General features: G+C 30.2%; 1 protein-coding gene across 1 annotated transcript in view; it reads left to right on the top strand.

The window, feature by feature from the left end:
• Positions 1–16,574, top strand: part of LOC146536131 (uncharacterized) — an 84,807-nt gene extending 68,233 nt beyond the window's left edge. Inside the window, exon 3 of the mRNA XM_085190279.1 lies at positions 15,830–16,574. Coding sequence (XP_085046405.1) covers positions 15,830–15,976 — 147 coding nt within the window. The 3' untranslated portion in view covers positions 15,977–16,574. The remainder of the gene's footprint in view (positions 1–15,829) is intronic.
• Positions 16,575–21,256: the final 4,682 nt, after the last annotated feature.

Genomic DNA, 21,256 nt, shown 5'->3' with positions numbered 1-21,256 from the left:
AAAATGAGTGAGCTCTCAATTTTTATAAATTGTACTTTCCATTAACCTACAATTCTGAATTTGGTACGGAACCCTTGGTAGACGAATCCTATATTCGTTGGTCGAGTCGTACACTTGTAAACGAAAACACCGAAAAAACCGTCTTGAAAATTAGGCGGTTCTTGGAGCATAGCATAGTTCATTATTAATAACAAATTTGCATTCAACCGATGCACGTATTGTTATATTCAAGGTCGCATACAAAAATACACCAACGTCCAATACTCAATGCACCTCGTATAAAACATAAATATACCTTATTAAAGTTACTTACGAATTATTTTAGTATGAACTGAATCACAGCGGGAGTCGAGTAAAATCGTAAAACGCAATTACAAATGCAACCTTGTCTAAGTAACTTGTGTGCGATTTTCAATACATTTCAGTTGAACGGTGTGGTGTGACACAGTCCTATGTTTTATTAGTCATTTTTGTCTATATGTATGTATATTTATGTTTGGGTTGTATGGGGCGCTATTTACATACGATTGTCGTGTTATGATTTAGAATATAGCTACTATATGTCTTTGTTTAATTTTTAAGTTCATATTATCCTACTAAAGTGGGAAAGTTTGTGAGGGTGAATGTTTGTTCCACCTTTACACAAAAACTACTGAATAGATTTGGATGTAATGTGCCTTTACATCAAAATAATACATAGAGGATAATTTTTGTAAAGATTATATAATTGTTATCGTATGATTGTATAATTTATTTATTTATATCTACAACAAATTAAACTATATATGCCGCGCTTGTCCTACATATATAGCAGGGTAGGCAGAGGGAATTTTGTGTTAAGGCACTCCGTTCCCGGAGAAAAAAACTTCAGAAAAAATTAGACATTTTTTCTTACTACATGAAAATAATTTCCTTACAAAGTAATATAATACAAAAGAATAGTTATAAAGCTAAAGAAATTTTTTGATTGACTCAGAAATTACTGGTTCACATTGAAAGATTATTTTGCATTAAATAGTCAATTTACCTATTGTCAAAATTAAAGTAAAAATCAAATCGTATATCTTATTTCCATAAGACCACACAAGCAAAACCGCATCTAAAATCTTGTATACAAATAAATAAAACAGAACGGTGTATAATTCACTAAGTCGCAGTAACAGAACGAATTTTCCGTATTACAGCCATCCACATTGTCCATTCACGAGATGGACAAAAGGGCACATTAAAATTGAAAATCTTGAGGACACTCTCAAATATTAAATGCAAGATCGCTTTCATTTTTTCTGTTTTCCCATCCACCAAAAATGTATTTCGCGTTTCGAGGATCACTAGAGGGTCTTTTTGTTAGCCGTGTTCCCCCCCAACCTCGTATTTCTTACTCTTTTAATATTCATAAGTAAATTGGTGGGATGATCCGACATAGATACTTAGATTTCTTTTTCCATTTATTTCCACCTACTTTAATAGGGCGTCTGCATCGCATTCGACTTTTTAGTCATTTGGGAGATATCCTTCCTTTTGGTCTCTCTTCCTTTTTGCACCTTGGTGTTGTTGGTTTTATGTGCTATGATGAAATGTTTATATTGAAATTGTTTATATTTCTTATTCTTTGAAGGTAAATATATGCATGTATAATGATATATTTCTCAATGGGAAATTCAATCAAATGTCATTATTTAATCCTCCACTTTCTGTCCAATTTTCGAGTGTTGAGTGAACACAATGCTGCGCTTTTTCTTGATACCAGAAGTAGAGAATGAAATTAATTCATCACTACAAATTAAATCCACAATCGCTTTTACAGTCAAAATCAGTACCCGAGTCACTAAGCCACGTCGGCCTCTGTGTTTAGATATCTAAATTATAAAATAATAAATGAAGTCAGAAGTAATACTTGGTTAACATAAGTTAGTTTTCAGGTTTCATAAACAAACATAACCCTTACTAATTTACACGTACTTATTAAAATTTTATAAATCTAGTGTGCATAGCTACTAGTACCTAGGTTATTTCACATTATTTCAAAAACACTATTTCTTAAGAAATCTTCAGACAAGTCTTGATACAATCTCAAGACAGGTAAGCTGACTCATTTAAATATCCAACGCGGTGTTAGGGTTTAAAAAGAGCATGGCACCACCAGACCACTTGAACGCGAAGCAATCAGCCGAGACGTTGGCAAAAAATGGAAAACAGCAAAAGAAAAACAAGACAAAATCAAGGAGGGTGGGAAAGCAAATGGAGAATTTCTGGATTATTTGATCACTGAAGTGCCTGGTGACAGATCTCGAGACGTCGCTTCTCATCGCATAAAATTTTGTATTTAATGTAAATTTTAAATTCTTTTAAGATGTTTAAAATTTTGATGTAATGCAGCTCTGAGGCAGTCATGGTGCAAGGGCACAAAGGTGTGACTGGGAAGGGAAACCCGATGGTTAAGGTTTCGATTATTTTTATTTAATTTGTCTTTCTGTGAGAAACGAGTGTCTTTACAGCTGATTCCTGCTGCTTAGACTGCTTCGTGAAAAAAGCAGGAAGCTGTATAGGAATCGCAATTATATTCTAAAGTATAATAAGAGGATTTTCATGACATAGTCGTAACTCTTGATTTCAAATCTAAAAATAATTGCAACATCAGTCTGTTTACTTGTTATTTGGGAACAAGTTTTGCCTACAATAAATTTTGAATTAAATGTATGTATTTCATAATGTATTTATATTATTGCATTTCGTATTTGTGGGTTAAATTTAAGTATTATGCAATTTGAGTTACTATGTGATGACAGTCGTCTCTCGGCAAACAGTTTTATATGTATAATTCTTGCTTGATTCATATAATATTGTGTAACATTTAAAATCCATTTTGAGGCCAGTGGTGGCGGACGGACACAAGCCTGTCACTGTTAGCGAGACAGGTTGTGAGTTCGATTCCCACTTAATGAAATTAAATATGTAATATTTTATTTTTTCGCTCTGGTGTCTAGGCAAAGCCTCCGGGATTCGGAAAAAACCCATTTAATATTTCTATCAAAAATTGAATAGAAAGTCATGTATAAAGCGTCTTAAGACCAAATTTTCTCTGTTAAACTCTCTCTCTCTCACTCACTTCAGCATTCCTACTAATGTAAATCATCAGAACTGAAACCAACTCTTAGACAGGATAATTACATCTAAAATTCCAGCCACAATATTACAAAGATCTTGATTGTTTCCCGTTGCACATTCAAAAGTTGAAAAACATTTTCAAGTATAAGGAGTTTCTTATATTACTATATACGGTATGTTCTAGTACTAGCTTTGTATTTGACTTTAAGAATGCTCTATAAAAGGTATTAAAACAAAAATACTCCACAAAGCCCTCGCCGATGAAGAAGCTGAGCTAGACGTTTTTACGGACTACAGGAACGGATCGAAAATAAAGTATAAAGAATCGAGACATCCCTACAAGAGGTTTCCAGCTTGAACCTTGAAGTTTTTGGCGGCTTTGTCTTACACCGTTGTAGAAGAATATTTAAATTTTTATTATTTAGATTTTTTTAGGTTTACACTGTATCCTGCTCATAGTAGAGTAGGTATAGGGAACCTGGGAAACTAGTGTTTATCTATATATATAAAATCGAAAGGTCACTCACTCATCACGAAATCTCAGAAACTACATGTGCTTCTTTTTTCTTTTTTGCAGCCCCACGATTTTCCCAAAAAAAAAAGGTTTTCGTATGCCATAAAAAGAAGTCTAACACTACTTTATTTCTAATCATACCAAGACAATACCATATCTATAAACATATTATAAAGCTGAAAAATTTGTTTGGTTCAGCACAATAATCTCAGAAACTACTACTTGCTTAAATTGATTTTATTTGTGTTGAAAGACCATTTGGACTGGACTATTTTATCCTACCCACTATAGTAAAAGCTAGTGATAATATATTATTGTCAAAATATTCTTTACATCAACATAAAAATGTCTATAGCGTCAGTCCTACAAGAATCTACCACCAGCTCAAAAGGCAGTTCTTCTGCAATCCCAATAAATATAAATAAAAACGGTGTAACAAACAGACAAACCTTTGTTTTACGTCTCTCGCCATACCGTATCATTAACTCGAAGTGGATGAGATTTTTTAGACTTTTTATCATTAATCCTTATATTGTTTTTTATTTTATTTTTTAACCTGGTGTCATCCGTCTTTGAGACGTCGAGGGGGTTCGCGCGAACGATAATATACGTTGATTGCGATATTAATTAGGAGCCTTTGAAATTTTATGAAGAACACGGCTTGTTTTGCTGTAATTGCCTTAATTTTAATTTGTGTTGATGAGAAATGAATGAAGGAATGAATGAAAAGCTTTTTTTTTTCTTAATTATAAGTGTTGGTTACTTGTTGCTAGATTTTGCTGGTTCTTTTATGATTATAATGACGAAAATAATAGAGAAATTATTTTTCTAGTTGAATATACATTGTTTATATGTTAAATATATGTAAATATATTTTTCAACTGTGAAAAAATAACTAAAAAGTAGGTACTATAAAAGTAATTAACTATTTTCGTAAATGGAGAAAAGAGTGGGGAGAGAAAAACATTAAGTTCTGTTTGCCTATCCTGCAAAAAATATCAAATACACTATAATATAATATAATATTATATTGGCACATAAATATTTTTTTAAGTTGGTTAAATTTCAAAACAGGAAAGAATGACAAAAGATGTAATTTCAAAGATTGTATTCTTCCACCCGATTTCATTACGATATATTTAAAAATATTGCAGGGGCTTGTTCTTTGTACCTAAACAGAGTTCATGAAGATTTTCTTCTTTATATTGAATGGTTCATTAATATATTACTTCTGGTTCATATTCTAATACTAAAAGTTCGTTGAGAGATGACACCGCCATAACGCAGTGGAAATACCTCTGAGTGTAAACGCAGCGATTTTGAGTTCAATTTCTACTCAAGTGAATGATTATATTTTAATTATTTTTATTTCCCTGCTCTGGTAGATAAATCACGGCGTTGAGTTCTGCCACTGAACATGCAATGTCTCTATGAGTTGGCAGAAAATGAGGAATATGAGCGGTTATATAATATCTAAGAAAAATTTTCTACATTTCCACGTACGCAATGTTTTGCTATATCAAATAGAAATAAATATATGTATGTAAAATCACATTATATTTGTACCCTCATATAAAACGTTTAAAGCCGTCGACTTCGTAAAACGTTTGGATAACAAATATAAGTAGAACATAAAATATTATTAACAATAACCCGCACGCGTACATCAACGAATCAACGCGTATGATCGTAAAACGCATGCTTAAATATTTGTATGGATTTAAAATTTTACATTTTGATACTTTTTTTCGTACAGGAGGAAAAAAAAAGAGAAGCCTCAAAACAGGCGAAGAGGACGTAGTTTTAAGACACTGTCACCCACTGCGGAACTCAACGCTGCACTTCGTCTACTAGAGCAGGCATTCGAATAAATTAAATATGATCAATCTCAATCAGGCTTTTTACCAGAACAGCTATCAAAAATATTTAATAATTATCTATATATATAAAATCGAAAGGTCACTCACTCATCACGAAATCTCAGAAACTACACGTGCTAGGAATCTCAAATTTTGCATAGGAGTTACTTATAGGACGTAGGTGCTCGCTAAGACGGGAATTTGCAATATTCGATTTCTAAGGGATTGTTTTTGGGGTCGAAAGTTTGTATGAAACTTCGTTACTACAAATGCTAGGAGTCTCAAATTTTGATAGACGTCACTAGGACGTAGTCATGGAGACAGAAATTAATAATAACATAGTTCACGCGGGTGTAACCGCGAGCGGGCCGCTAGTTTTTGTATAAAAATCACATTATGGATTTTTAAATTTTACTTATATACATACCTATATAACATACATATGTATGTTATTCCAGCTTATTTTAAAGACCCCCATACACGTAAAAATAAAGCCCCCACACACCCCATCGGCGTTATTGTAATCTGTGCAATAAAAAACGATATTAAAATTACTGCGTTTTTTTACAACGGCGGATGAAAAATGCGTTTTATATCAGTTGTTAAAAAAACTGGTGGATTTAGATTGTAACATATAGAGAAGGTATAAATTTTACCATTTTAAAAATAAAATGTGTACTATCGTCTTATCTTATATTTATAGTGTCAAGACACTCTGTTCCCCATTTTCCGCCGAATTCTGGAAGCATTGCTTGTTGCGTTGCGTAACTCAACGCCGCTTTGCCTCGACATCACGAAGAAAATGAAAATATTTAATATTTCATACCTTCGAGTAGAAATCGAATCCACAACGTGTCGCTTTTCCAGTCACTTGTGCTCCTGCGCCCTCAACAAGGAATAATATAAAATTAAAAAGAGAAAATAGTTTTTTTTCTTAGTAAAACACACGCTTTTCTCTACCAAGTAAGAATGAGACTAAACTAGACTATTTTACTAGTTACTTCAGAAAAGTTCCAATATTCATATCCTGGCTTCATCATCACACCAGTTTGTTGGTACTATAATATTGTATTGTCTTCTATTCCGTTTATCACGCACCGCCAAATAATCGACACATTGCGGAACCCAACGCCACTTTGATCTTTTTTACTAGAGCTAGGAAATAAAAAATAGTTAACTTCCCCGAGCGGTATTCGATCCTACAACCGTCACGTAACGTCACAGTCTAACGATGTAACCTTATATAATAACTAGTGGACCCGGACGCGGCTACGCCTGCTTGAACTATAAGAATATTTTCGCGTCGGTCATACTGTGCCGCCCGTAGGCTAGGTCATTTCGAATCAGTGACATCTCCTTAATTATTTATCAAACTTCATAAGGATGAATATCAAAATGTCGCGGTACCGGTTGCGTTGCGACGCGACGGTTGTTATTAACATGGCAGAATAAATTGCATGTCAAATTAGAAAGTACTTTAATTTATTAGTTTATATGTGTAATGTAATGTTATATAGCCTATAGCACTTCTAAAGAATGCAGCTTTTATACAAAACAAAAACAATGTAAATCAGACCAGTAGATCCAGAGATCTTAGCGTTCAAACAAACAAACAAACAAACAAACAAACAAACAAACTCTTCCGCTTTATTATATTAGTATAGATTTAATGATTCCCATAATAAAAAAACATCATTTGTTTCTTCATTTTTATTGTAAAGAAAAACAATTCTGATATCTCGTCTTTTGCAATAAAAAATACTTTCAAATGTTTTACGTTCGTTTTACTTTTTTACGTTGCTTTTTAAAAAACGCGCGATAAGACGTACCTATTTTGATGCGATCATCTCGAGAATAATAACAAAAACGTAATGGCCGCCTTTTATTTAAAGGAGATAACAAAAATTTAAACTCTTGTTTTACATATCTATTGCTTATGTTGGAAAAAATTGTAAAAAATTATCTCGACTATAAAAAGGTAGGCTTTTTCTACTCTGTATTCACAAATATTTTTTTAGGCAGAAGGAACCTGGGAACCTATTGTAAAGATATCCCGACCCCATTAAGATACTACGTTCCCCACTTTCTACAAAATCTAGATGCATTCTATGTCGCTATCGCCTAATTTTTAAATATTTTTGTGTTGCGTGGTGGAATTCAACACCCCCTTACGAGATATATACCTCAATCCTTACCGGAGCGTGAAAACGAAATAATTAATGGGTCCCCCGAGTGGAACTCAAACCCACTAAAGCCTTAAAATTTTTCAAGTATCATAAAATAAAATTAAATTTTTATAAAATATATTTAAGCCTAATTCGTCCCGTCTCGTTTAAACGTGTTTATTGACAATTTGAGTGTTAAATAACTACAAATGAGATACTTAAATTTTGAACGCGTTAATCTTTATGACTTATACAGTCTTATTAGTTCCGGTACTTTAAGTACAAAGGGACCAAAATTAGTTTTGAAAGTTAAATGAAAAAAAAAGAGAGAAAAAGGGTAGGTAAGGAACCTAGTGTTAAGACTAATAAGGCATCACTCAAATATCGAAATATTTCATATTGGGCGGTGGAGTTCAACGCCGCCCTTATTCCTGTTGACTGAGGAAGTGAAAGAAATACTATCCCTCATACAAGATGATAATCAAACGCCAATGACACTACGCCACAATAACCTTAAATATGAATTAGAAAAGTGAAAAGCGGATAATTTATAAGTAACGTCTCTCTGATCTCTGCTAATATATCTTATACTGTCTTTACTTATATAATAAAGCTGAAGAATTTGTTTGGTTGACCGTGGTAATCTCCGAAACTAAACCTTGTTTTAAGCCTCTCACTCTATATCCCTCATATAGCAGGATATGTAGAGAGAACCTGGTACCCTAGTGACAACTCCGTTTCCATTAAGACTCATCCTTCTCCAGTAAATACTAGTTCGAACTGAAAGTTGACAAGTTACAAAGCTACGACTAGAAATTAATGAAGTTAATGAAGTTACAAAGCTACGATTAGAAATTAATGTAGTATAGTACAATCGTCGAGTCGTGGCCACCTCGTTGTTAGGATTTTCCTTATTTTTCATCATTTTCCTCCCTAGTGAACAAGGCGCAAAAATTCCCATAGAAAAACCCAATTTCAGGGCGACCAATACTCACCAATCGTACTGTGATATACGAAGATTTATTTCGTAAAAACGATATAATTTGTTATTTTACGGGCGACGCGTGCGCATCTAAAAATAATGTTATAACTAAGAGTTGTTTTTACGATCGTATAAAATGAATAAGGACCCGCCCATTACCAGTATTTAGTGCAAATTATATTTTTTACTATATAATAAAAATTATTGTTATAGTTAACTTTATATGTAACAATTGTTATTTTATTTATGCCGATAGTTTATTGCTTATATGTTTATTAGTTGGATTATTTTTTTTCTTTATAAGACAAAGACCATCGTGGAGTAGCGGCACAGTGTCTAAAGGTATTGGGTTTGCTTCTACTCAGGGGAAATAATTATTCTGTTATATACGTTCTCGTAATGTAAGTTCTGTGTGTTTTAGTAAGCAATGGAATGTATATATAATATACTAGCGGCCCGCTCGCGGTTTCACCCGCGTGAACTATGTTATTATTAATTTCTGTCTCCATGACTACGTCCTAGTGACGTTATGCAAAATTTGAGACTCCTAGCATTTGTAGTAACGAAGTTTCATACAAACTTTCGACCCCAAAAACCACCCCTTAGAAGTCGAATATTGCAAATTCCCGTCTTAGCGAGCACCTACGACCTATAAGTAACTCCTATGCAAAATTTGAGATTCCTAGCACATGTAGTTTCTGAGATTTCGTGATGAGTGAGTGACCTTTCGATTTTATATATATAGATTTTATTTATTTATTTTTTTATTACAAAAAAATGTTTCTTTGGAATAACTTTTAATTTGAATTTAGAATTTACCTCATTTTAATCAAAATTGATATACCTATTTGTACTTTTTGAAATATTACAGGAAACAAAATTTGTAAATATACATAGAAAAAAAAACATTACAAACTTATATTTTGTAGTTTATTTTATACAAAATGATTGCACATGCCTGTACTTAAATTTGTAAATTTTATAAGAAGCCTTAGTGAGTCCAGCTCGCACTTAACCAGTTTTTTTACTATATGGTATATATAATAATAAAGATATTATATTAAATAAATATTCACAAAAAAATCTCATACAACTATACAAATAAAATATACTATAACTAAAAATATTGCTTCAAGTCAAATCGCACACTAAACTGCATCATAACTGAAATACTTTACGATATATTTACGATGAATGGGATCACAGTTTATAACTAAGCGATTAACCAATACTTTCTATGGTATTTTAACCGATTTGTAGAAAAAGATGTTATTATTTAAGGCTCTATTAAAAATTCTAGCTTTTATGTGTAAGGGTAATTTTGAAAGATTTGTTATTTACTTTCTCTAGCAGTAATTGAGATTATTTCATTTACGTATATATTTTTCGTAGTGACTCCATTAAAAATATTTAACCTTGAAAGTAGATGATTACCTATTATTTACTTAATAAAAAGTAAACTAAGTAAAGTAAGTAAGTAGTACTAGTAAATATTAAAAGAAAATAATTAAACATATGAACATACGAATACAATCTTTAGGGCAGTGAATATATGAAATTATGTGTGATTCTACGAGTCTACGAGAGCAAAAGAAAAGTCTACAGAATGATAAAAGAAACAAAACTAAAAAAGAGATTCATGCTTTTTACCTTATACCAAGGGGTAAACAGAGGGAAGAATCATTCCGTCTATTTTTAGACATTGATAGGCAAAACTCGACGTCATGCGGAAATGAAAGTAATAAAATATAAAACTCTCCGAAGAAAAAAGTTTATCAAACCCACAATCATCGTTTTTACAGTCAAACGCAGTTCCAACAAGCCACGGGTGAAAGTGAGAGTGAAAGAAAATCGTATATTATTATATTAAAATAAAACAAAAACATATATAATTGTTTGCTTAATAATACAAATAGATATTTAAACAAAAAAAGAAAACATTGCAAAATATGAAAAAAAAAACAAAATAAAATAACTCAACTTTTTATAGAGACAGACATTTATTTATAGTGATGCGACACGCGTCGATACGAGTCGATATTTTTACGATCGCATTTAATTTATATGATCGTAAACGTCAATGTAAGGCCTCGGTCGGCGGTGGTGCTTTTTTGATATTATTATTGACCCACGCGATTTTTAACGATGCATTACAAGATTGCTTGTGTGAGCGTTTTGGAATAGTTAATTAGAAATATGTATTCTAGTTAAATGTTTTTATGTGGAAGTAGAGAGGTTGCAATAATATATTAAAAGGGCATCAAAATTAATGAGTATATTTTGGCCATATTGAAGTTTTAATGATATTATTACATTTGCGAAAATGTCATTTAAAAAAAGTATCAATATTTTATCGATTTATTAATAAAACTTTAAGCATAATCGAAGTTTACAAGTTTCAACAAATCATACTTCTAAAAAAATATTACTAAGTATTTTTTTCTGATTAATAATTAACACAATATCGTAACGTACAGTGGACAACTGAATGATAATATAAGATTGCCGAGATCACTGCCGAGTTACTTGCCGAAATCATAGAAAGAAATTTAGGAAATAAATCTTTGTAATATTATTTATTTGTAAATAAGTATCTTTTGCATTTCTAATGAGCCATCCAAAGATATAAGATTAGCAATAAAAATACACATAAAACATTTACTTTTAAGTTCATTTAGAATTCATAGTTTAAGTGGTAAAACTGATGCGCTTGAGATAAAAATCTTGACGACGTATTGTCATTTTATTGTCAAATCTCAATGTAAACGGTTGAAACAATGTTTGTTTATTTATTATTTTCTATGTTTCTTTTTTAGCTTGTGAATGTAACGGCATTACACGACTAGTCATGAAGGTTATAAGTTCGATTTCCAGAAGCGTAAAGAAATATTTATTTCCGCACTCTAGTAAGGCACAAAGCACAGCATTGGCTACCGCCAAATTGCGCAGAGAGTGTTTTAACACTAACTTCCCTCTTCTTACTCTTCTTTATACTAAATACTGCGTAAGGTTATTTCTTTTCTACGCTTTTAGTAAATATTTTATTCTATATTTTATTTGTTTCTTATATATCTTTATAAAACTCTAGGTATATCACACAATAAGATAACAGCAACATTGTAAAATTCAATTTTCCACGATCAAAGATAAACGTATACGACCGTCATCTAGTCGCAATAGTCATATCGATATCGCAGTTTTACGTCACTGATTTATATTTTTCTTATGGTTATATTTATATTTCCTCATAAATGGAAAATGTTTATATTACTTAAGTTAAAGAGGTTGCAGGGGCACAAGCGTGTCACGAGAAGGTTGAGGGTTCGATTCTCACACGGGGGAATGAAATATTTAATATTTTCATTTCTACGCGTGGCGTAGAGTTCCGCCCCACAACATGAAATGCCGGGAAAATTCAGTAGAAAGTGGGGAGTGTCTTATCACTAGGTTTCACCTATATACAATAAAAACCGGTGAAGCTTAAAAAAATGAGTATTACAGTAAAATATACCTATGAAAAACAGTCTTCCAGTTCATTTCCTAATAATCTTCCAAGCCGTTCTTTGAACGGCAACGACAAAAGATCCTTCATTTCGTACATATTAATAAATAATTTATCTAATACACCTTACCTTTGATACTAAAAATTAATAACCAACTCCCAATCACATCCGAACAAACATTCTTTATAAGCGGAAAAAAAGTATTGCAAAATTAAATATAACTCATTTCGTTTCTCCTTTATAAAATCTTTTTTGCAGCGACACTGTAAATAACCTATCGAATTGTTTATATAAAATAAACTTAAACTTTCCAGGAATAAAGTTGAAATTCAATCGAAAATGACACAGCTTTTTCCAATCTCTTACTCTACATCTTATGTTCGTAGCTTTATATTTTACAATCTAAAATATATTTACACACAATGCAATAGAGTTCATTTTTGTTTCTTACATTTTTAAGTAGCAAGTTAGATATCGCGAAAATTATCCACCCCCCTATCTCTTTGAACCGATTTGTCGTAAGTCCTTTTGTTAGCTTCAAAGGTATTTTTTTGTGTACTTTATTATTACGCTTGCTCGCTCCGTTTCGATGCGATTGCGTGTATTTGAATATCGACAAATTGGATTAGATTTTAGATTTGGTGCGATTTTAATTATTGAGGAGGTAGACTGGTTGGTTTTATTGTTGTTTTGAGATGATAATAATGGTAGAAAATGATAAAGGTAGAGCATTTTACCTTCTTTTTGTGGCCAAAAGTTTTGCGGGTTCAATTTCCACCTAGGGAATAAATTATTTTCACGTGCTTCTTCTTGTAACGACAAAATGCTACTTTATATTCTATTTAAAGAACACCGCCAGGGTGATTGGGGAGCGCAGTCTCCAAGCACTATGTCACCTTTTTCTATTCTACTACGTGTGGAATATTACGGTATTAAAATAAATTTCAAAGAAATATTAAATTGGAAAACTTTTCATTTCAAAGTTTAAAAAATACACTGAAACTTAATAAAAAGTATAGATTATAATGAAAAAGATAAGATAAGATTCCAGATATTTTTGGTAACTAAATATTTTTTGTGCCTCCACCATTGCGAATACACCTTATTTGAATAAATGTAAAATTTGAATTCGCATACAAATAGACCCTTTAATATATGCTGTTAAAATTTACATTTTATCTTTTGTAGAAGTGATCTTTAAATTGGCTTTCTGTACCGAGATTCTAATTTGGGTTTTTATTTACTCTATGAAATGTATGGTAATGTTGCCATCAGCGGTTTTGGCACAATTTCGGGGAAAGTTATATTTAGAGTTGATTAGTTGGTTAAAATGTGCTATTAGTCTGTAAATATGACTGTTATGGGTTCGATTCCCACACGTAGAATTGAATTAATTTCATTTTCTTGGAAGCTCTTGAGCTTTGGAAGCAAATCAAAGCCGTTGTGTTCCGCCACACATAAAAATTGGGGGAAAAGTGGAGAATTGGGTGTTTTAACACTAGGTTCCCTCTGCTTGCTTTACTATATGCGAAATACAGCTAAAAGCTCTATAAATTTAAGGATTTTCGAGAAAAAACACCAACTTAATGAAGCTTCTAGTATACATCTAACCTTATCTTTCCCCCCAAACAGTAATTTATCGGTCGCGTATTCAATTTGGTTTAGAAAATTACGCGAGCATAATAAAATTATACAGATCACATCAAAAATGTAAGAGGATTTTACTTTTCTAATTTGGAGGGTGCATCGTACCTGCGGCTTGTAATCCGTGAAGCAGTGTTATATAAGTGACATCTGTCGATAAGCCTCAGGTTCAAATTAAGTATTATTAATTGTTAATAGTGACATCCCTCCATTGTGGGATAGTTGCAACCACGATAGTAAAAGAACGGCGTTGAGTTACGCTTATCACCATAGAATATTTGGGATTTATTTTGGATTTTGATATTGAATGAAGAAATAGTAGATGGGAATCGAACCCATAACTCATTCGTAGCCGTATAAAGAGAGAGAACGAAGCGCTAATGTCTACATACATACTTCTTTCATCTCATTCTCTGTCATCATTTATTTTAATTCTTGCCAAATTTCATAATTAACCCTATAGGTTTTGATTCCATGGTGAATTTCATACAAAATATAGCAAAATCGATGGTTTAATGCTCGTATCTTTTTATTGCCTTTCTTATAAGCTTGATTTTTTTGTTTATTGACATTGATGAGAGTACCGTTTCTTCCTTTTTGGGTACGGAACCCTAAAAAAGGTTAATGAAGCATTACAGAAGTTATTAACGTATAAAACCAAACTATTTCACGTTCATAATATAAATAGTATAGATTAATGCTATTAGAGCGTCCACAAAGTGCGCTTTTACAGTGTGAGATAAAACGATAGAAATGCGAATTAGATTTTATTAAAGGAATCAATGGTTTATTATGTTATTTCAACGGTGTTTTAATGGGTGCTATTTAAATTTTGTTGTTTTGAAGTTATATTTTTTATAGACTTTTATCGAGTAGGTAATTTTTAGGCTCGTGCTGTTACCCGTTTGTAGCAGAGTAGGCAAGAGAAATCTAATGCTAAAACACTCTTTTCTCTACAATCTTTTATTAAAAAAACATAAGAAATTTACATAAGAGTAACGGTATTTGAACCTGCGTCTCTTGGAACTATCATCCTTGAACTGTATCCAAAAGGCAATGGTTCTAATCCCCGATATCTTAAAATTCTTTTATAAGCTAACACTTATTACATATTCTATACAATTGATGTATATCTTTCCTTGGCAATAAAAACCCATTCAAATTACGTTCTCTACTATAAAAATAAACCGTATCACTCACTTGGATTACTTTTAATGGTAGCTTTATTATCGAATAACTTATATATTCAATTCTCATAGATTTTCCAATCCCCCTTTTAGACTAGTTCTTGAGGCATTTCGAGTCGAGTGGCGGATCTGAACGCCGCGCTTTGCTTTCGTTATCAGAGTGAGAAAATAAAAATATTAAATATTTCATTTTCTCGCGTGGAAATGGAACCCCGAACTTGTCGTGTCTTGTTAGAACATGTCATATATCATACACAAGTAGTAGAGAAGCCCAAGACCGGGTTGGTTGGCGCTTGATGAGCGAAGCCGCGTGTAAAAACTAGCAATTCATACAATTTACGAGGGCATTGTTTTATTAATATCTATAAAAAGTACTTTACTACAGCTTTAAGTCTTATAGGTGCATTTCAGTGTTCACAAAGTTTATAGATTCGCAAATTTTATTACTGTTATGAGTTACGTTGTTCATGCAATTATATATATTATGATTTTATTTCTTTCATTTATTTATATGGATTAGAATTTATCATTTAAGAATTGCTTTCCAAATTTCTGGTTATTGAGGAATTTAACTTGCATTCAACCAGACCGTACCTGATAAGGAGGGAAGGAGTACGATTCCCGCTCATGGGGATAAAATAGCAAGTAGTAAGATAACACGCGGAGTTGAATTCTGACACTCAATACCATGCAATGTCTCAAAAATTCAACAGAAAATGGAGAAGGGAGGTGTCTTAATGTCTAAGTGTACTATCTAAGTATTAGAGCATTAGGTACTCTACAAAATACAGGTGAATTTTAATTCCTGTAGCAGAGAAAGTAGATGATTTTTTACTATAACTAAAACTATTTAATTTTCCATTCCAGACTGACGCAGCGTCTCCAGCGTTACCAGAAAAGGAAGCATCATCAGAAAGCTCCATCTTCTCAATCCTACCGGACAAGCTATCTGGCTCAATTTGTACTGCCGTTCTGTTCATGCTTGGCTGGAAGCTACTCTCTAATAAGCGGTGAACTTAAAAATTGTTAAAATTGGCCATATTATATACAATTGTCAATCAATATAATTATATGTATATAAATATACTAGCGTCTATATATATGAGTTTGTATTGATTAGAACGCTAGCGGCATAACTCCTATAAAATAAGATGTGGGATATTTATTTTTTAATATAAAAAAAAATGGTTTTGGATTTAGATATAATTACGTTTAATTTAGAATTATATACAGTGTTCTATAATATTGTAAATATATAACGATCTCATATACATACATATATGTACATCATCTTTCCTTTCCAAATATATATCAACTTTGTAAGTTTGATATTTGATTTTGAGAATTGATTTTGAGACGTATATATATATTTTCGCCTAAAATGAAATATATTTAATATTTGTATATTCTCATTGAATATATTGGAGAACGGAGTGTCTTAACACTAGGTTCCCTCTGCCTACCCTGCTGTATGCAGGATACAACGCGAAGCTGATGAATATATTGTATTATATTTTAATGTATTAGGCAACGCACTTTGTAGATTTTTTCTAATAATTGATATTAAAATAAAATTAAAAGTTATTATTAAAAGAACAAGTACTAAGGAATTTACGGTTACACTAAATTTATTAAAAATGTGGTTAAATAAAAAAAAACGCACAAAATATATATCACATATAGACTTCTATAAGACTTCAATTAAAACTACTTTTAGAAAAATAAACTTGGACTTTTTATATTGTCAATTTACATTCCGCTTTGGATATTTTATAAGTAAATATTTAAACAAAATATATTATATAGCTTCGTTAATCAAAGAAAAAAGTATCTTCAAACATGTAATAGAGAAAAGTATCTCCAAACTTCTGTCTACTTTATACCTAGGATACTTTTTAGCCTCTTTGAATGGGGAAAAAAGTAACTTTGTGTCATATATTCTACTTACTGCCAATTAAATTTAAGTAATTAGTTTAATTGTAACCGTCTTATTAATATCGACCTACATTTATACTGCCAATACGTGAAAAGTGAAAGAAATATTTTTTTTAATATACAAATAATTCGCATTTAGTTAAGCTGTACTTCGATATAGATTTATAATATTGCCAAGTTTTTATACAGAAGTTAAATAAGGGTTTATAATAAAAAAATGTTTAAACAAATTGACCAGGTAGAGGTGTTATATCAAAATAAAGAAAAAAAAACCAGAAAATCATAGAAATTAACGTTTTCTACCCAAGAAATTGTTCCAAAGAGCTGCCTAAAATCTGTCATTGTTTGATCTCATTATTATTATAATATATTTTTTTATTATAATATTATTTTATACTCTTTAGTAAGTACATTATATATTCGTTTTGTTTATTATTATTCAAAAACGGTATATACATAGATACATATAAAGCTTATATAGTTATGTAAAGTAAAATGATTTTTTGTTTAATTACCTTCTAATTTAATGTGAAAGCTCAATGTGCTTAAACATGCATGTAAAATTTAAATTGTATTTAAATATTATCAGAAAAAAATGGACACAAATGTCATTATAATTAGCCAAAAAATAAAATTAAAACTTTTAAGATTTAATATTGAAATTCATAATTGTGACAATTTTAAGCAATTATGTAAAAGCTCCAATTGTTTAAATACATCTATAAAACTTAAATAATGCTTAAAATTAACTTTTAAACATTGTCAGAATAAATGAACACAAATGACACAACTTTTAAAATTTCAGGATTTTTTCATAATTGTTATTATTTAAAGCAATTATGTGAAAGCTCCAAATGCTTAAATATGTTAAATAATTATGTTAAAACATTACTTTATGAAAAATTAATGCAAACAAATGTCATAATGTGTAGCCAAAAATATTTAATATGGCCTTTTTAAAAAATTAAAAATTATCGGATATTTAGAAATATTTGTGAAGATTTATAATATAGCCATTTAATAATTATTTCTCATATATTATTTACTCAAATAATTATTAGTAAATACATGTAATCCTCAAGATATAAGTGACCTAACTCAAGAAGCAAGATTTTTTTGTTAAATCACTTTTATTCTTAGGGTGTGTTACATAATGTAAACATATTTGAAGTTTATTATAACTTGAATTTCATTTTATATTTTAAAATTTTAGTTGAAACATAATTTTATAGTATAAAAGTTAAGCAATTAGACTGTATGATGTAAATAAACAATAATATAAATTACATTGATAAAAAGAAAGCTAACGGCTTAGTTGGAAAAAAGTTATAAAATTTGCAAAAAGATTCGAATTCAATCGAATTCTCAAGTTCTTTTAAGTTTTAAGATTACATAAATACTCAAAAGATTTTCCGATATAAAAAAAAGGTGAATTCAATTTTCATAAAATATAGCTAAGAACTAACTCGATAAATAACGCTACGGTGATATAACTTATAACACTCATATTTTACCATGCGAGTTACATATATTTAAAAATATACAAACGTACATGAATGAGTTGAATTTTTGCAAATTCTATAGCATTTACAATACTTAATAAATATTATTGAAATTCTATTAGTTGAAATTAACTTCGTCCGTTACTAGAATAATTACGAATAGATTCTAAACTGGATAATTTATTTGATAGCCTTTTATCCATGTTTTTTTTAGTTTACGTCAAATATAATGGGATCAAAGAAAATAGGGAGCAAATTTTTTTTCATTTTCAAGATGTACGTAGTTATTATTTAATATCTTATTTTAGGTACGAAAATAAGTATACAGAAGGATGTGTTCAAATGTGATATGTATTTATTTAAGGAGACGATTAAATAGAAACAAAAAAAAATAAAGTTTTCCTAATGATCTCTTAAAAACTCTTCATACTTTTGTCGCTAAATGCTAGTAAATATAATATAATTTTTAATATTAAATTATAATATTATATCATAGACAAATTTAACTTTCCAGTTTTTTTTTCATGAGTAAAATTTAAAATGTTGTATCTGCTAGCAGTTAGCTTTGGAACTATATAAAAGAAGGAGAGTTTTGTACATAAATTCAAATTGGTATGCTTATTCTTTATAATTATATAACTATGCAAAAAAATCTAAATTTTCCTATTAATGCTTCATATTTACTACTAGCCATTGGGAGAATATGGAAATTGAAAATTTAAAATATAATTATTTAATGATTATAGAATATTTTAAATAATAATCATAATTTCACAATCAGAATTTTATATATAATAAATATTATGGGATATCCTTTCAATAAATACACTTGTTTGGTTTTCAAAGTATATTTCCATCTCCTCCGAATAATACCTACCAGTAAAAGCTTACGCTATAGTATAAACATTGTTACTCCTAATAATTCCAAATTAAGCAATATAACTGTACTCATAGTTTATAAGAAAAAAAAACTTTTTTATATTTCCATTATAAAGAAATTATAAAAATTTCAGTTTTTCTTTAGTATAATTTTTTTTCCATAAATATTATAAAAAAAGTATTATCGCTTAGAATAATTTCATGGCCTGTAAATTTTAGAATAATTTAGGTTAATTAGTCTTAATTATTTCGTACCATTTTTTTTAAACTGTGTATTCATTTAGATTATATTATTTTAATCAACTTAGAATTTTGTTTACTATATCTGTTTTATATTCTTTATTTAAATAATTATAATTTTATAAATAAATTTTTGTGTTTTATTTAACTATATGGTACTTTCCTTAATATTCGGTATTTCTTTTTTTATTTTCCATACGTATAAAAAGCCCCCCTCTATAAAAAATAAATAAAAAAAATGTATATAATAGTTTTACTATATTATTAATAGTACTATAATATTTTCTCAAGACTAATACTAAAAAAATCTGAATTAGATAAACAATAAAAAATAAAAGTAATAATTTAAGGACCCATTTAAGTTTTATGAGCGATCTTTGAGAAGATTTAATTATATATATAATCCCATGTATAAATCTTTTCATTTTTTTAATATATACTAACGACTTAGGATTAATTAGACTCTTATTATAAAGATTATAAACCTATATATTTCAAGATATATCATGTTATATCCCATACATATAAGGTAGGCAAAAGGAACCTGGGAATCTAGTGTTAAAACAATCCGTTCCCATTAGTACACTTTTGTCCTCCACAACAAAAAAAATAAAATAATACGGCTTAATAATATTTCTCTTTAGCTTAATGCTTTAAGTTTACAGTCCTCTTAACAATCCATTGGGAAAGGTAAAGCATCATAAATATACACCAATTAAGTGACAAATCACTATACTAAAAAGAACTACCACATTCCAAACAACGACGGCTATCCATAAATTTTCTATAAACATTAAGAATTTTACTACATTCATTGGAATAATTACCTAATTTGGTTCAGCTATATTGGTTTAGTGACATGGGTGGCTCCTTACGTCAAGTAGTTTTATTTTTAAAGTCATTGTGTGGTTTTAAATAGCTAGGACGTCTATAGGACGAATCTACAGTATGGGTATACAATTGCTTTATAAAGATTAAGTTTTTTTTTATATATATACTAGGTTCCCTCGGCCTACCCTGCTGTGTGCGGGATACATCGTGAAGCTGATTTAATTTTAATTCCCACTCGGGGGAATAGTTTATTGTGATTTGAAGAAGCGGAGTGCCTTAACACTAGACTCGTGCCTATGAGAAAATGTAAAAAAAAAATATAAACTTAATAAACTGTATAAAAAACCATAAGAAAAATTACGAAACTGAGAAGCTTTTGATAAACTTATAATAATTTATTGTTACCATCAAAACTAAAGTCAACTGAAGAAAGAACAGTTTCTGTCAGTCGTAAAACTATCAAAGTCACGTTAGATCCAGATACATCAGTGAGCACTTTATATGAAAGTTTGTAATGGGGGGCGTTACAAAGGTTATCTAACTGAAATGGGTAGTTTACACAGAAGTTTAGGAACGAATTTTATAAAGTACTCGAAAACTTTAACTTTGGGAAGTATATTTTTAAAACATTTCAAATTGGCAAAGTTTGGATTTAGTCATTTTAAGTTTAATATTTTTAGGGTTCCGTATCTTTTAAGGAAAAAAGGAACCCTAAATAAGATCACTTTATTGTAATTATGTTACTATTAGATTATAATAAAATAATATTATGTGAATTAGCGACTAAATTATTATACAATTATCTTATACTAATACCTAGTTACTCGTATATATTTCCTTTACTAAAAATACATTTCTTTATATTACCAATAAATTTCATAATAAACTATAGCGTAGGTATATCAAT

This window comes from Heliconius melpomene, chromosome 9 (genome assembly GCF_056956725.1).
Source record: "Heliconius melpomene rosina isolate 202511_hmr_F chromosome 9, ASM5695672v1, whole genome shotgun sequence".
Classification (NCBI taxonomy): Eukaryota; Metazoa; Arthropoda; class Insecta; order Lepidoptera; family Nymphalidae; genus Heliconius; species Heliconius melpomene.
The sequence above is the reverse complement of the archived record's forward strand: the minus strand, read 5'-3'. Positions and strand labels throughout refer to the sequence as shown.